At 39.9% G+C, this 18,235-nt stretch overlaps 1 protein-coding gene across 10 annotated transcripts in view; it reads left to right on the top strand.

Moving 5' to 3' along the window:
• The window catches only part of GRIA1 (glutamate ionotropic receptor AMPA type subunit 1), a 318,865-nt gene that overhangs the window by 3,444 nt on the left and 297,186 nt on the right, over window positions 1–18,235 (top strand). For all 10 annotated transcript variants that reach the window (XM_055285547.2, XM_055285552.2, XM_055285548.2 and 7 more), the window contains one exon: window positions 24–161. In XM_055285547.2, the coding sequence (XP_055141522.1) occupies window positions 24–161 (138 nt within the window). The remainder of the gene's footprint in view (window positions 1–23; window positions 162–18,235) is intronic.

The following is an 18,235-nucleotide window of genomic DNA, read 5'->3' as shown; positions in this document are numbered from 1 at the left end:
TGTTGCATTTTCTTTTCTTATAGGGGGATTATTTCCAAACCAGCAGTCACAGGAACATGCTGCTTTTAGATTTGCTTTGTCGCAACTCACAGAGCCCCCGAAGCTGCTCCCCCAGATTGATATTGTGAACATCAGCGACAGCTTTGAGATGACCTATAGATGTAAGTAATTGCTTCTATTTCTGAGATGCCTTTCTGTGCTAGACCAATGAAAGGAGGGCCTGTGGGTAGGTGGTGGTGTTGCAAAAATGACTTCAGTTGCCATTCGTCTTCATAAGAGAAAGCCCTCCAAGAAAAATTTCTAGAGGCTTCTGAGTGATTCCAGCAGTTGGCATTTTAGCCCCTGCAATGCTTCATGGAATGGATTTGCTTTTTCACTGTCAGCTAACTTTAAATGCCAGCACGATAGGTGCTTGGGTTGAATGCATCTTCCCTACCTTGCAGAGGTTTTCTGGTACAGCTGAGAGAGTTTTACACATACGAAACTTCTGAGAGACATAGAATTAAGGGTCCTGAGTTTGTGAAAATGTGATTTAAAATGCTTAAGGCATTTCCTATCTACAAGTTAAATGGACAGAATGTAACTTGAAAAGAAAAAATAGTTGAGAAGTTGTATACATCTGGTTCTTTGTTTTCGGAAGTGACCAATAATTATTAAAACTTGGTGCCTTGGTCATTTTAAAAATGGCTTGAGGAGATTGGTTGTTTAAGACACAGTTTGTAGGATGGTCATTAAGCACCAAACAGAACAAAGGTGACCTGAAGAAGAAGGGATAGATAAATCTCTGACATCTGAATTGAATGTATTGTCAAATGTGGGCAACAAACACCATTCTGGGTTTTCCTGGCAACTAGGAATGAAAAGGAAGCCTATGCTCACATGATTGGCATTTTATGACAGATAAAAGCATAAAAATTAACCAGGAAACATATTTTCTCTTCAGGGATTAAGCTCAAGTAAAAATTTATGGCAGGGAAGTGTGAGCTGAATTCACAAGAACAATTTGAGACCCCAAACTGGATTGAATTGGCGCAATAGTCTTGATGTGTCACTATTGACTTGGTGACTTCTGCTGAGCTGTCTCTGGGGAAAGTCATGGACCATATTTCCTTTGTGTCTTTCTCATAGTCCCACTGGTGAGTTCTCAATGATTCGAATAGGCTATGCTTTGAAGTCTCAAAATGAGAAGTCAGAATTCTTCCTATCCTTAAGACCACTCCTAAAATAATGTTGATACAAATTCCAAGAACTATAATTATAGCAGATTTCATTTATTGAGAACTTACTGTGCATCAGAACTATGATAAATACTTTATAGTCATTTATAGTCACATTCATTACCATGTATTAAGCACTGACTACAGCCCATGTAATGCACTAATTGCTTTTCACGTGTTAACTCATTTAATCCTCACAGGAGATTTGCAGAGTACTAGACATTATCTTCCTTTTATAGATGAGAAAACTGAGGCTACGACAGGTTATATAATTTGCCCAAGGTTACTCAGGAAGCAAATGGTGGTTTTGAGACCTGAAGGTCCATGTTCCTTGATACTGTGACAGATACACTGATTCTTATGGTAACCTAATCAACTAGTGGGATTACCCAAGAAATGAAAGGGAATTTTCAGGGTCTTGTAAGGCAGAGGTCTAATAAAGTACCTAAGGAGAAAAACTTACAGTGTTTCAAACTGTAGCTATGATTTGCACAGGACTGATCCATTGAATAAATAAAATGGCAATTCTTCATTTTGATAATGCTGAGGTTGAAAATCTTATCTACTGTGTTACTCACTACCCTTAAAAAGCTGAAGTTTAATTGCTGAATTGTAGTTCTATGAAACTATCTTTCTGGGAATCTAGAATAATACTGAGTAGCTATTTTGCTATCAGATAACCTTTCTTTTCTTTTTAATGTGGCTTTGATTAGGGTCTTTGGAAGGGGCATTTTGGTGTGGGCATCAGTGTACCTGTAAACGTTTGCATGCATATACATGTGCTAATTTATTTCCTGGAGCAAGGCTCCATAGCTTTTGTCATACTTTATAGCTTTAGTATTACTTGCGTAGAGAATCAAGAATAAATAGCTGATGTGTGTATTCACTCACACTGCTGAGAAATGTCTACAGCAGGTTTTAGTTGAAAGAGATGTGAACAGCTCTCCTAGTAGTGTCAAGATGTTGACTGGCACAGCAAGATAATAAAAGACAAAAATAGGAGAAAAGGTTCTAAGGCAAAAGGTGGTGCTTCTGTCTTGTTATCTTAGCAATCTAAGACTTGATCTCTAATAGGGTTAATGACTGTTTATTAGGGAGACAGAACTATGATACAGACAATGTTGTTCATTTTGGTCAACAGGCCTGGAGTGGATGAATCTGAGTTCTTGAACTTGATGCTACCATCCATGAACTAGTGTACAGGTTTCCATGAATTCCTGTCTTGTTCGTTTAGTTAATTCTTTAAATGTTTCTTCAAAGCTGTAAACTGAAATAGATATTGGAAATACAGAGATGATAAAATGCCCTTGCTCTCAGGTAGCTTACAGTCTAGTGGGAAACATTGTTATGGGGATTATCTGAGAAGCAATAATCTTATTTTGTGATTAGACTTTGTGTTTCTTTTCTTTAGCTCCCAGATCCCAAAGGGGGTACTGGGCAAGTTAGGTGGAAATGGTGGCCTGGCTGGAAGAGCCTCTCTTAAATTTCATTTGAGGCTAGGAACACTTTAGGGCTATGTTCACTGTCGTCCATTGGTTTGGGAAAACTTTACATCTGTCCCAGTTTGAATTGAGTAAAAAATGTCAGTGGGAGCAAAGCGGTTTTAGGAAGAATGCACTCATTACTGATACATGGAAAAGCAAGAAAAGCATCTTATTCAGACTAATTTTCTGTGCTGTGTTTTTTGAAATCTGAATTAGTAGTTGCCTTAAATTAACTGCCCCATCAGTCTTAGATCTAGAAAATGACCAAATATTATTTGTTTTTTTTTTCATAATTTTTGCTGTCATTTGATTTTTTCCCTTTGCATTTTGCTATTCATTGTCCCTCCACCAGAGGGTGGAGAAGGGAAGGGAGAGGAAGTGTAATGGGACCTGTTCATGCTAGATATGTTAGCAGCAGGGGACTAAAAACGAGGAGAGGTGGTTACATGGTAGGGAAGGTGGGGAAGATAGAAGAAAACTATGGCTACTACTACTGGCCAAGGTGAGAGTTCGGTGCCTTCTTCATGTTCAATCTTTCTTGCTTCCCTTGTCTGCCATTACTAAAGAGTAAAGCCATTGAATCAGCAACCCAATGCTTTGGGATCTCCTTTAAGAACTCTTCCAAGCTTACAGGGGTAGGGTGTGGGGAGATTGTGCATAGAGAAGATATTTACTGATCAGCTACCCAGCTTATCTTGGTGCCTTTGTGGTAAGTATAAATAAAGGAATAAATGAAATGCTGATTGAGATTATTACTATTAGAGGTCTGAGTAGCATAGTTGTAGCTTAATTCTTACCTTTTAATTTTTTTCATCTATTTATTCATTCATTCATTCAACAAGTACATACTGAATGCCTACTTCATGCCAAACACTGGGCCAGACGCTAGGAATATAGGGGCCAGGAAAGAAGGCACAGCCTCTTTCCTTGTGGAACTAACAGTTTAGCCCAGAGGTTGACAAACTTTAGTGCACTTAAAATTCACTCAGGGAGCTGGTTTAAAGCAAGACTCATGATGAACTTTTTACTTCCTGAATCAGGATATTCAAGAGTAGGCCCTGGAGGAATTCTATAGCAATTATTATGGGGATTACACTTTAAGAAACTCTTTGATCTAAAAAGTCTTCCATCCCTTTAGTAAGCATTTTTGAGCCCTCAACCAAACCTAGGCATGACATAAAGTGCTACAAATGCAGACAACAGTAAGTTGCATTCCCCACCCTGGAGTACTTTATCCATAGTACGACATTTTCTATCCTGTAAAGAGAAAACTAAAATGTAATGTTGTAAGTGCTATAGCAGCAATTTGTATGGAGTATTAAAGATGCCTTGAAGAGTGGAGTTTGTCTGTAGGAGGTGGTGATTGAATTGAGCCTCAAGGATAAATAGGGTTATCTATCTGCAGAAGGGATCACCAAATATAGCCATCCACAAGCCAGTTCCAGCAGAGACTGAGTTCTGGGCCCACACACTGTGTAAGAACCATGGAATTTCACATTAGAACTTGGACATCTTATCTTGACTAATATTTTTAAATATTAAAATATCTGGCAACACTAGGGCCCAGGTCTATGTAGCCTCAATTTGCTGAGATGGAACAGAGTAAACCCCATCTAGATGGCCTCTTTCCCAACCAACCCATTCTTCTCATTTTCTTTACCTGCTGGCTTTGGCAAGCATTGAGTTTGCAAGCCCTGATTGATAGCACTGCAATGTTGTCTGTGTTGTGTCTTTATCGGTTAGCTTCACCACCAGAATATAAACTGCTGTCAGAAAGACCACGTATATCTATAGTTTAGTATTGAGAACACTTGGAAATGCCTCTAATACAAATGAATAAATGTCTGTAGGAGTCAGGGAATTACACAGCATAAAAATGTTGAGAGCCTCAATGACAATAGGTGAAAGGCAGCAACCCTAACTACAGTGGGATGCCCTCTGTCATGGACCTACCAGGGCAGCCCAGGGGCTTCCTAACAAGACATTAGGCACTGGCAACAGACAGATGGCCTTAGCTCTTGCCTGAGCATGGCTCATCAACTTCAAAGTTGCAACACAGATTTGTTTTTCTTGACCTACACAATGCTTTTTCATATTTGGCATAAAAATCCAGATTTCTGGCATCTTTAAAAAAAAAACCTTAGGGCATTAAGCAACCCTGGGCCCACATTCCTGCTTAACTTCTATTTTCTAGAGCTGAGAAGTGCTGCCCTTTTTAAATACATAAACCCTCAAATTAACCAAAGTTTCCGTTACTTCCTGTTTGATTGCTAGAGTAATCAAATTATGTTGTTTGGGCAGGCCTGTAAGTAGGCCAGTCTACTCATACCTGATTTATATCATCAGCATTCATCATTTTATTATTTTGTTCTAATAATATCTATTATTTACCCTGTCAAAAGATAATAAAAGACACAAAAGATGTATAACTCCTACTCTCAAAAAAATTAGTATGCATACAGTAATGAAGAGAATGGTGGCCAGTGGTGGGATAAACAAGGATTATTTTGAATACCTACTATGTGCCAAATACTTTGCAGATGTCGTCTTAAGTTTTGTAACTATCTTGAAAGGTGATTATCCTCAGTTCGTTGATGATGGCACTGAGACTGAGAGAGATTGTGTCTTCTTTATGTTATGCAACAAATAAAAACCTAAGCTAGTATTTGGGGGGCTCCAAAACTCAATGAGCTTTCTCCTTTTAAAGATCTATGAATATGGCCAGGGGCAGTGGCTCACGCTTGTAATCTCAGCACTTTGGAAGGCTGAGGCGGGCAGATCACGAGGTCAGGAGATCGAGACCATCCTGGCTAATACAGTGAAACCCCATCTCTACTAAAAATACAAAAACTTAGCTGGGTGTGGTGGCACGCACCTGTAATCCCAGCTACTCAGTAGGCTGAGGCAGGAGAATTACTTGAACTCAGGAGGCAGAGGTTGCATTGAGCCGAGATTGCACCACTGCACTCCAGCCTGACAACAGAGTGAGACTTTGTCTGAAAAAAAAAAAAAAAAACAAAAAACACTATGAATATATGGACAGAGAAAAGTACCATAGCAGTGAAATAGCCCAACAGTAGAAGTGTCACAGTGGAATTTATGATTCAAGCTTAAGAGCTAAGTCTTCCAAGGCAGAAGCTATGACTGTGGATGATGAAAACTTCTTGGGGAATGTGGAACTTTAGCAGGCATTAAAGGGTGGAGCAGATTTTGGTTGTGGAGTGGGAGGAGGGTATTTTGAGTGGGTAAAGTCACAATATTCCTCCTCGCCTCCCCTCAACCACTGCTGCATATGCTTGTTACCATGTGGTGGAGATTTGGGAGTTTGCCTCCTGCACCACACTATGTTCTCAGCTCCAAGGCAGATGTCTACAGTTCTCTGGTTAATGTTACAGTCTGATGTTGGCTCCTCCATCTTCACCCGTGCCCTTACATTAAAGCACACAAGTGTTGACATTTGTTTATGGTTGACTCTTGGCTCTTATTATAATATTGATAATCATCAGCTTTTATGGATAGAAAAATCCTTGTAAACATTTTTTTCCCTGACTAGTTTGAAGATCCTGCTGGGATGAGTGAGCTTACTGCTCTCTCAGCCGCTCAGGATAAAGTGATCATATAGCATATTTGGAAAACTGGTAAGATTCATGTATTTGTTCATTCATTCATTCAACCAAAACCCTTTTATTACCACCTTCTGTGGGGATATGTACTGTCACTGCACCACTCCATACCTTTGCAGACAGCATTAGTTGATTACAGAATTTTTTCCCACTAAATCTACACATGGCCTCAAATTGGTGACAGCTGATGCAAGAGATGAAATCCATTTTTCATTACGAGGCATTGCACTAGAAATTGAGAAAAAATAAAATGCATTAGGCATTGATTTTCCTCTTAAGGGGCTCAGGTTCTTATAAAGGAAATAGGCATAAACCAAATCTGCCTCTCTTTCTCTCTCTCTCTCTCTGTCTCCCTCTTACATACACACAAACACACACACACACACACACATTCAGAGGAAGGAAGGAAAACCTTTAGTTGGAGGGATTTAGGTTTCATAAAACAAGGACATTTGAGTTGAATTTGGAAAGATAGGTAGGATGTAGATGGGAAAATATATATGTATATATTTATATAGACACACACACACACCCCACACACCTGCCTGTAATGACAGGTTTGATGCAGTAAATAGTACACTGAGTTGAGATTTGAAGACCTGGATTCAAATGCTGGACTACCTTCTTGAATTGTTTAGGTGTAACCTTGGAGAAACATCCCCTCCCCCAAGCTTATTTATAAAATGAAGCTCATGGTCTCTGAGAGTCCTTCTGGGGCTGTATTTCTATGCTGGCAGCATATGGAAAACACCAGAGATATATGATTAATAGAAGTTCTCTGCTTTTGGCTAGCAAGAGGATCCCTAAACAAGCTAAGTGTCTAAGGAAAGCTCTAGACTTCCCTTCCACCAACTTGCACATCCAGGGTGCATTCTGTATGCAAATGCTGAAGCATTAAGCCTACTTAGGGGCCTCAGATGAATTCATTCAAAATTTAACAAGTATTTATGGAGTGCTTACTATTGTGAACAAAACTAGACAGCAGCCCTGTGCTCATGGAGCTCACCAGCTAATAAAGGAGGCTGCCGTTAGATGATCACATGAATGAGTGTATAGGTTGTAATAAATGATCTGAAAGAAAGGGCCATGATTCTATGAAAGCATATACAAAGGAACCAGCTTGTGCAGGAGGATGAATAGGTGCTTGAGCTGAGGACTGAAGGCTTTGGTGATGCAGTGATGGGAGCAGGAGGAGTGTTTGAGAAGCTTCCTGGGCAGAGGCCTGGCCAGGCCTTGTAGGCTCTGTTATGGATTTTGATCTTTAGCTCAAACACTAAAGAGCCCATGGAAGGGTTTTAAGCAGAGAAGTGCCGTGTTTAGATTTCTGTTTTCTCATCAGAAATCAGATGTTTGATAGTACTTTGCCAAATTCACATTTGCTGAAGACATCTGGCTTGTGTTTCAATGGCCTTGTTTCTTTACTCCCATCTCCAGTTTGGGATGGAGTCTGGCAGATGGGCAGGAGGATGGGGACAGAGGCCAGGGAAAAGGGAAGCTGATGACTTGGTTTAGGGGTGCATTGTCATCGTATATGGCTCTCTGTGTGCCCATTGGCATTCCTGGAGATTGGAGGCTGATCCAGTGCAATGCCTGGAGGACTGGTGAGGCTGTGTGGAGGCAGGGATTCATTCAGCGTCCTCATTTATTTTAACAAGGAAGACATACATAGCACTGAAGTTCAGCCTCTGTTCCAACCAGACAACTCAGTGGTCTTCAAATTCACACTGCCATTTCCTTCACTTACACTTACAAACTGCTCCTTCCATACTGCTCTGCTGAAATTCTGTCCTTCTGGTCAGCCCTAGCTCTTATTTTACCTTCTTCATTGAGCTTTTTTTCTCTTTCATATTCACATGCTCTTCTGCCTCTCAGCCCTTTTTACTGTCTCCCTAGCAATGGTCACACTTATCACCAGGTTTTACTCACCTTGTCACTTGAACACCTGTCTTACTTGCCCAACTGGACTAAGCAATGTGAAGTCAATGACCTTGTTTACTTTAGCTTCCCATCACAGTCTCCACCACAGAATAATGTTCAGTGGTGCTAGATGAATGAATGAATGGCAATGACAAGAATAAGCCTGAATCATTGCTGCTTAGAGTAATGCTTTTGATATTATGAGTTTTGAGAGTTCCAACAGGCTGTGCTGTAAATACCTATGGATGGTTGTTATTGTGTAGCTCCAAAGTTAGGGGAGTGAAAACCAGGTGTAAGTCAAATTGAAAGCTCATTTTAGTTCCCGCTGGACTATTGTCATGAAGGCCCCTAAATAAGGTATAAAGTTCCATTTTCTAAATAAAGAATTTCTGATTCAGGCCCTGGGTCTGCCATTGATGTATGAGCCTTGTATGCATCTTATGACTTTAGTGTGTCCCAGCCTGCTGTCCAGAGAGCGCAGGGGAGCCCAGGTCCACGGGAGGTCCAGGTTGAGGAGGCAGGCAAAACTGGGGCAAATGAGGCAGTTGAAGGCTAATGAAATTGATACCCAACGGTTAGGCGTGTTTCCATGTGTTCATTGTATGGAACCTCTAGGATGAAAATAAAGTTTTGAGAATAGCCTTTAGTTTGTCTACAACAGTAACATATATATATATATGAAAGCTACAGGAACAGAGACGGTAAACACAATAAAACTTGTATAATTATAGTACTAAGGATACACTTTCCATCCTTTTTTTGAACCTAACAATTTAAACATTAACAGATTTATATTACTATCTTATAACATGATTTTTTGCATATTATAACCTTTAGGCTACTTTTATTATTGCACATTAATTTTTAATGGTTTCATAAAAGCCTACTGTACATATGTACCCTAATTTATTTAAGCTGTCTCCTTTTATGGGATATCTAATTTATTTCCCTTTTTTTCTTAAAAAGTGCTGTGATATTTCTCTCAATAAAATTTTAATCATTTGTACATATTTTGTCCTGATTTTAAGGGACCTATAAACCCAGTAGAACAATTTCCAATGAAATTGAATAAAAGTTCTAGTATGTGCAGAACTTGAGATAACTTGTTTCATGTGAGTTCTGACATTGACTTGCTGTATAACCTTGAAAAGCTTTTATATCCAGTTTAGTTTCCAGATGTATAATATGGGTGCTAATACCTGATTCTCAAAGTTATTAGAGCAGGCAAGTGCCATTATTTGTATGAAAGAGCTTTGAAAAATCAAACATGCTAGGCAAACGCAGGGTAATATAATTAACCAGGCTTCTTATCTATTAGCATAAATGCACATAAGTAAAATGTAACTAATTAATTTTTAGTATTTTCCTAGGAAGGTGGTCATTACCCATAAATGAATCTATTTTATGGATAGGGAAAATTGAAATCTTAAGACTAAGATTATCCAAGATCTAAATATATAGCGATGCTAAGTCTGAAAGCATTTCTTTTCATTTATGATTCAGTCCATGAAAATGGACTATGTGGATTTAGAGTTTCTTTGGCTTAAGAAATTATTGTTTATAGAAATAAGGGGGAAAGCCCATTTTAGCAGTAAGCAGTCAGGACTCATTTTGTGGCAAGTGACAGAAACCCAACTAACTGGATAGATTTAACTTCAGGTATAGCCAAATTCAAGGGCTTGATTGATGTCATCAGGACTGAGACATTTCCTCTAGATTTTAATGCTTAGTTTTTCTCTAAACTGGCTTTACTCTCAGGCATAGGTATGTCATATATCAGATCCCAGCACTGACAGCCTTCACCTGCCCAGCTAAAAGTCCAGTGGAAAGGAAACTTCTCTTTTCTCATCAGTTCCACAAAAGTCCTGGGCCTGATGTCATTGGATAAAACATAGGACATATGCTCATTTCTGAATATGACACAGTGGCCAGGATACTGTAGTCTTTTGCTTGACATAGGCCTAGTGAAAGCATCATTTTTAGAGTTTGGGGTAGTGAGAAGGACCAAAGGATTGTGAATTTAAGCCAGCCCACCAAAACTATATGGACATGGGGTAGGAATAATTCCCTCAAAGGGAATCAGGATGCTATTACCAAAAGAATGGAGATTGAATGCTTGAGAGGCAAAATAGATACATATATATTTTTTTGCCTATTAAGCATATATATATATATATACACTATATATAGATGTAAATGTATTTATTGTCTATTTTATGTATTTATTGTAAATAAATATTTACTATATATATATGTATGTGTATATATATATATTCTATCTATATATAGATGTCCCCCATTGCACATCTTTTCAGAAAAGAAAATTCAGACAGGCTGGAGCTGAATCAATGCAGACAAAAGGTCAACATGCTAAAGTCAGAAGAGCCACCAATGAGCCAAGCACATACAAGGGATTCTGGTGGGTAAGTCAAGATCAGAAGTCAGGACAGGCAAAAGGTCTGAAATTCAGGCTTCTGAGTTAAAGCTGTAGGAGTCTTTGGTAATCCTTGTCCAGCCAGGAGCAAACCTGTGTTCACAGAACAGTTAGAAAGTGCTAGCCATTCACCCACATAGAAGCGACTGGAGGTGGTCTCTCCGGGCCACTCTGATAATATGTTGAGGCTGTCAGCTGTAAAGTGTTTGGTGATCCTGAGGCACCTATACTCTGTCCCAGTGACCAGGACATTTCCTGCTCTACTCAAACACTCAAGCTATTGTGCACAAACTCTTTAACAGTCCCAGTTGGAATCTTGGCTGCAAATCTGATGAGCCCACACCACCAGATGGTAGGTTCTCCTAATTGGTTCCATCCCCTCTAGTTTTTGGCAGGGACGAAACCTTCCCTATACCTGAAGAGGGGACAGGGAGAGCCAGGATCAAATGAAGGAGGTTTTAACCTCTGTTAAACAAGCAGAGATCTCAAGTTGGCTCCTGTCCCAGGCAAACAGGGCAGTATGGTTCTTTTACATAGGTGACTGATATCCTAAGACTAACACTGATGAGGCACAAGACTGTAATGATTGAAAAGTGGTTTAGCTACAAAGGTCAACTGATTTGAGGGAAGGTGCATTTGTTTATTCAATAATTGATATTTGTGAAGCATCGTGGTAGAGGAGATTATTATTTGGCAATTATTTCTCTCTCCCTCAAACTCCTTGGGAAAAATATACCCTCCTGCTTCATTAATGTCACATTCGGTCATGTGACATGCTCTGGCAACTTAGATATTAGCAGATGTGTTTCAAGCAGATTATGAGAAAAACATGCCCCAGAGAGCCTGCTGGTCTCATAAGAAAGGTAAATACAGTAAGTAGAAGTGTCCCAGTCAACCCGCAGCCCACAGACTAAAGTTTGAAGCAGAGCTATCCCAGCTGACCTGAAGATCTGTGAGCATTGTAGGAAATGCTCAATGTTATATACCACTGAAATTGGAAATGGTTTGTTTTGCAGCAATAGCTGGCCAATAGAAGCAACTAGTGTGTGTTCCACACTTTGCTAGGCACTGAGGGAACATTGGAAATGACAGACATAGTCCTGGTCTCCATGGAGCACTATTGTAGCTAGGAAGTTAGACCATGAATACATTTACAAATAAAATATATACAGAGAGATCATTACTAGGGTCATAAAGAAAATAGGATGTAGTGATATCACCACTATGGTAGAGAAGAACACCTTCTTTAAAGTAGGTGGTCAAAGAAGGCATTTCAAAGGAGGTGACTTTTCAGCTCAGACATATAAGTTGGAAGAGAGCCAAATGAGAGTAAATTCCCCTGTGGAATGTCAAAATCCAGCCCCATGGGCAACTCGGATTGAGAATCTTGGTCTAGGCAGAGGAGAATGAGGTGCCCTGGAAAAATCTCCTGCAAACTAGGTCACTCACTTGTCTTAGGGCAGATGCTAGCTTCTCTCTACCACATCATATGTGCAAGTCAAGGGCTGGCAGATACACTTGCTGCCAAGACTAGATGATCTCAGGCATTGGAAGCCACTGAGCAAAGCAAGGCAGAGAGGGGGAGGTATGCTAGGGCATTCCTAAAAGTTGAGGTGATGGAATTGGCTATACTTCTTGGCTTGGCTCCAGAATACTCAAGAGTTTTTGCTTATTAGGATGGCAAGAAGGGTGTGTGTGTGTGTGTGTGTGTGTGTGTGTGTGTTCATACATATATTCATTCTTTCACAGAGGAGGAAAATGAACTAGATGGCTTCTAGATCCCTTTCCAAGTGTGTGATTATAAAAAGGATCCTGAGATTTAAATTATGTGTGAAGGAAATGTTAAATTGAAGAACTTCATCTTAGCTCTGTGCCAAGCTCCATTTGTTAATTGAGGTGGTTAATTAGAAAGGAGTCTCCCTTGAGTGAGCAGGATAAGCTCCAGCATCCCTAACCTATCTGGTAAAGGCTATAGAGGTGTCACATCTACAAGGGAGAACAAAGAACATCTAATGCAAGCCTTCTGTTTAATCTTCACTCCAGACACTGAAAAGCAAGAGTGTTGGGGGACAGGAAGCTCACAGCATCCGCATGGAATTTAGACTCCAAGTAGTTTATTAGCTTTTGGAAAATTATTTAACTTACACTGCACTTACTAGCTCTTCTTCCTTACTCCAAGATCACTCTGAATACTTAAAAATATGGTTGGACATGGTGGCTCACACCTGTAATCCCAGCACTTTGGGAGGCCAAGGAGGGCAGATCACTTGAGGCCAGGAGTTCAAGATCAGTCTGGCCAACATGGCAAAACCCTGCCTCTACTAAAAAATACAAAAAGTAGCTGGCATGATGGCACACACCTGGAATCTCAGCTACTTGGGAGGCTGAGGCACGAGAATTGCTCGAGCATGGGAGGTGGAGGTTGCAGTGAGCCAAGATCGAGCCACTGCACTCCAGCCTGGGAAACAGAGTGAGACTCTATCTCAAAAAATAAAAATAAATAAATAAATAAAAGATGGTTTCTACTCTGATGTAATGAACCAAGTATTCTGGGGTTATGGGAGAATTTCTCATCAGCAAATCCAGCTACTTATGTCTTTGTTTCTTGCAGCCTAGGGCTGATGGAAGTCTTCACACCCCTTCCAAGAACCCCCCCAACCGTCCACCACCCCCACATACCCCTGCAAGAATGAAGCTTTGTGGGGCTATGTTCTCCTCAGCACCACCACAGGGGTCCTCTGTGACTCCTTCTGCTCCTTTTTTCTCACCAGCGTCTATCCTTTCCCCAGGATTCTAGCCTATACATTCTGAGTTCAACATATCAAAACCAGAGCTTGGCATCCTTCCTGCCAAACCCATTGCTCTTTTCTCATTTTATTTCTGTTCAATCATTCAGCCTTAAAATGTGAGTGTCTGGTTTCAACTTCTCCATATAATCAATATTATGTGTTGATTTCGCCACCACTATGACTCGAGTCTATCCCCATTTTCTTCTTTTCCCACTGGATTATGGCTTTTGCCCTCTGACTGTTATCTTCATGATATAATCCACTTACAGGGGGTGGATCAAATTATTGAAGACTATTTCTGATCATCAAGCTTCTTGTCTCAAAAAACATATCAGTGGCTTCCCATCTTATTTTAAGTTCAAACTCAGACTAAAATATGAGGCTCTCCATAATGGGTCTCTGCCTGCCTTCCTTTTGAGACTTATCTAAACCCTACACTGTATGTTGCAGCCAAACTAGACTACCTAGTGTTGCCACAAACATGCCTCTCAGTCTTTCACTGCTTTGGTCATACTACTGATTCCATCTGAAATAGTCCCTACCACATTGAGCACCCACTCTCTACTAGACCCTGGAGATACCACAGAAAACAAAACCAGCAAACTCCCTGTACCCTTGGGGTTTACGTCCTGGGAAACAAATACATATAATGATTTCAAATACTAGTTAAATGATACAAACATAGCCAAATACAGTCGTGGGACAGAGAGTGAGCTCTAGTGCTACATTAGATGGGTGGTCAGGGAGGATAGGCATCACCTGAAAAGATGATATTTTAACTGAACCTTGTTGCAATCCATAGAACTTTCTGTGGCGTTGGGAGACATTCTATATCTGTGCTGTCTAATATGTAGGCGCTAGCAACATCTGCCCCTATTACACATTAGAAATGTGGTGAGCATGACTGAGGAACCAAATCTTTCATGTCATTTCATTTTTATTAATTGTAATTTAAAGAGCCACATGTGGCTAGTGACTGTCATGTTAGACAGCGCTAATCTAGATTCTAGAATATTTCAGACAAAAAAAACAGTAAGCATAAAGGCTTTAAAGTGAGAGTGAGTGTATATTCAAAGAACAGAAAGAAGGCCAGAGGAGCTAAAGCATGCTGAGGAAAGAGACAGGGTATTTTGTAAGTCATGATGAGGAATTGACATGGAGTTTAAATGCAATAAAATCACTAATGGATTTTAAGCTTGGGAGTGTAGTGATCTGATTTAATTTTCAAAAGATTACTGTGGCTCCTCTGTGGAGGAAGGAGAAGTGATAAATTGACATGAAAACAGTATGTGTCAGTCAGTTTTTGCTGCATAACAAATAACATCAAAATCTCAGTGGTTTATAACAAAAGCTTTTTAAAAAAACAATCACAGTCTGCAGGTTGCAGGCTGCACTCTGTAGGTCAACCATGATTCTGGTTACACTGTAGGCTAGGTTAGGCTAAACTCCAGGAGGGTTCGGGTCTGCCCCATGCATCTTTGTTTCGGTATTGAGGGTCAAGGGGCAGCAGCTACGAAAAGACCTGCTCTCCCTTTCCAGGAGCACAAGAGGCTAAGCTTTATCATGCAAGTCTATTTAAAGCTTCTGCTCGTGTCATGTTCTCTAATATTCCATTGGTTCAAGCAAGGTATGCAGCTAAACCTAATGCTCATGGGGCAGAAAACACACTCTGTCTTCTAAAAGGAATTACAAAGTCATATGACAAAAGGCATAGATGTGTAATTTTATAACAACATCCAATGTAACACAGAGGGGACTGGGGAGGTTCCTACAATAGTCTGGATGACAGATGGTGGTGGCTTGGAAAAGGTGGTAGTAGAAGAGATGAAAGAGGTAAGATTCATAAAGTATTTTGAAGAAAGTATGCACAGGATTTAGTGAGAGAATGAAAGTAAAGTATGGGGTGAAGAAAACAGACCATTTTCCAAGGTGCTTCTCAGATGCTACCACAGCCCTGTAAAGCTGCTTCTCCCTCCCTCAATTGTAGCTGATTTCCTTTTCTCTTATCTCACTGGCTTTCTTTTTTGTGCTGCTTTTATTGGCCCATTTCAACTTTCTACCTTCTGTGCTTGAGAGGTTTTATCTATTGTTAAGACTCTGAGGTTTTGAGGGCAAGAGAATAAAATTATTTGTATTTGCAACCCAACTGCCTAGGGAATAAGTTCAATAAATATTTCCAGGGCAATACAATGGTTAAGAGCAAGGACTTCGGAGATATCATCCTCATTTTGGATCTTGTGTGATCTTTATAATTGACTTAACCTCTCAAGGCCTTGGTTTCTTATTTATAAAGTGGCAGTAATCATACACTCCTTTTACAATTGTGCAGATTGAAGGAGATCAACTTGGAAAGTGCTTAGCATAAGGCCTGGCATAGAGTAAGTACCCAATAAATGAGAGTTATTATTGTTTGTTCAATTTAATTGTTTGTGATGACAAGCTTCTTTGGAAATGCCCTCCAGAGTCTTCATCAGAAAATTCAATGTTCTTGTTTAAATGAGGGGCATAGAGAATAAAAACACTCTGGATGGGATTTTGTAATTTAGTAAGGAGATCTCTAGATCTAAAGTCTCTTTGATCTGAAAATGACAGCAACAACAAAACCCCAAAATAGAGCCACTTTGCTACTTGTTTCCTTTTACCATCTGCCAAGACAGTTCTTTTTAGTTCTCGAGGTCTTGCTTGGAGTCAGCTCCCTTAAAATAATAAAATAAAATTTAAATCTAGTCTTGCACTTATTTGGGAGCGAGAAGACAAACTGCTTTAACTAAATATATAGCTAGTTGCTGCTGGAGTGAAATATAGGGCAATGTTGACTACAGTGTTTGAGGAATGAACTGCTCTGGGAAAGTGAATTTCAGGATAAAACTGAGGATTAATCAGAACCTGACTTTTTTTTGTAACATTTGTAATTGAGACAGTTTCTGAAATGTACTTTTCAAGCTTTCTTGCCTTAGTGAGATGACTTTGTTGATCCTAGTTTAAAGTTGCCTTGATCATAAGTATCCTGTAAATCCAGTGGGCATTGTGAACAGAGATTGTCTGCGATTGCAGATGAGAACAGAAAGGTTGGGGGTGAAATAGCTGAAAAAGAGTGCATGAAAGAGGTGAAAAGTTAACATGATGAGTTTGGGTATCTGCAGGAGAGTTTCTCCGGAGCTCTGCAAGATACATTTGGAAAAGTAGGCTGGGTTCAGCCTAGAGAAGGTGTTGAAGGTCAGGAATACGTATTTGAGAGACAAAATAATATGTTTAAGTTGCATCGTTGATATTCCAAAGGTCTTGTTTATAAGCAAATAAAGGATGATTTTATTTAGCAAGTACTAGAATAATCCTCAGCAAAAATAAAGTTACCTGACATCAAATGATGCAGAATATCCACATTTCTACATAATAAACTCTACAGGGTTCATTTTTAAAGTGTTTTAGGAACTCATTTAGTCAATGCTTCCCATTAGAATTGTGATGTTCTGAGGATATTAATAGGTTATTTGGGGAGCATTGGGGGTGATGAGGGAAGGTTGCATGTTCATAAATTTAGTCATGCTGATTAAGCAAAATATGAGGGGTGCTGTGTTTTAGGATTTTGAAGACCCTTTAAAATGCTAATGTGTCTTGTTAATTTCTAAAAAAGAGGATACAGTATGTATTTTCCAAACTTAGTCCCTCTGTAGCCCACAGAACAGGCGGGTCCGATTGCTTGGCAGGTGACAGATCAATGACCACAACCAAGGAGTATTTTAAAAACGGATTTTATTACTTGCAACAAGTAAGAATGGCTGACACTGAGCATAGTTCCCAAAGCAGTGCCTCCCCAAATAAAGGTGAACACAGGGCTTTTATTGACCTGGTTGGCTGAATCATTGCATGTAGAGGTGAGGTAAAGGCAGTGCAGGTGCAGTCACAGATCATGCTTTTACATATGTGGCATGAATAGGAAATGTATTCAACATTTATTGAATTATTATTCAAAGCTCATCTCTGGATGGGGATTTTAGTACATTAATAAAGGGAGTTCACCAAAGTTCATCTCCAACTCAGGCAACTCAACCAGTTTTTGTTTTTTGGGCTTCTTCCTGGAATTTTTTTTGAAACAAGAACTCAAGGTGCAACAGTTACAAGTGTATAATTTCTCATTGTGTGTACCCAACAATCTGGGGACCCTGAGTTATAACTCTTTTTGCTGAATTTGTGAATAATGTCTTGTGATGTTTAATCCTGTTTTACATATGGTGAAACTAAGGTTGAGAGCATACACAAGGATTTATCTGCATTCAGGTAGCAGCCAGGTCACGATGCTAACACAGAACTTTTGACTGCCACCAAGGCCTCCTTCCACTCTTCCAGGCTCCCCGTCAATTTTTGGAGCCAGTCTTCTAAACAGTTTTACCCAGAACAAGGAATTGCCGGTGATTTCAGAAAGAACTGGCAGACTCGGGGGAGGCACTTGCCAAATTGGCTCAGGCCGGGCTTGCTGCCGTGCTTCTTTTCCTTGTTCCTGCAAAGCCAGTTCTAGGTAACCTACCTGCAGATGTCTACCCTGAAATAACACCCGGCCTCTGTTACATTGCTGTTACACACAAACAAACAAAGCAAATCTGCTGAAAAAAGAGGCAGGTTGAAATACATTATTTTTAGTGCAACATATAACGTCAATATCAAAAATATGAAAGAGGCAGGTTGCATAGGGAGGCTGAGGAGGAGATGCTGAGATTCAGTGGGGAGGGTGACAAGATAAGACGAGGAAAGTTTGCCCTGGCCCTAAGGCAGC

This window comes from Symphalangus syndactylus, chromosome 7, assembly GCF_028878055.3.
Source record: "Symphalangus syndactylus isolate Jambi chromosome 7, NHGRI_mSymSyn1-v2.1_pri, whole genome shotgun sequence".
Lineage (NCBI taxonomy): Eukaryota > Metazoa > Chordata > Mammalia > Primates > Hylobatidae > Symphalangus > Symphalangus syndactylus.
The sequence above is the reverse complement of the archived record's forward strand: the minus strand, read 5'-3'. Positions and strand labels throughout refer to the sequence as shown.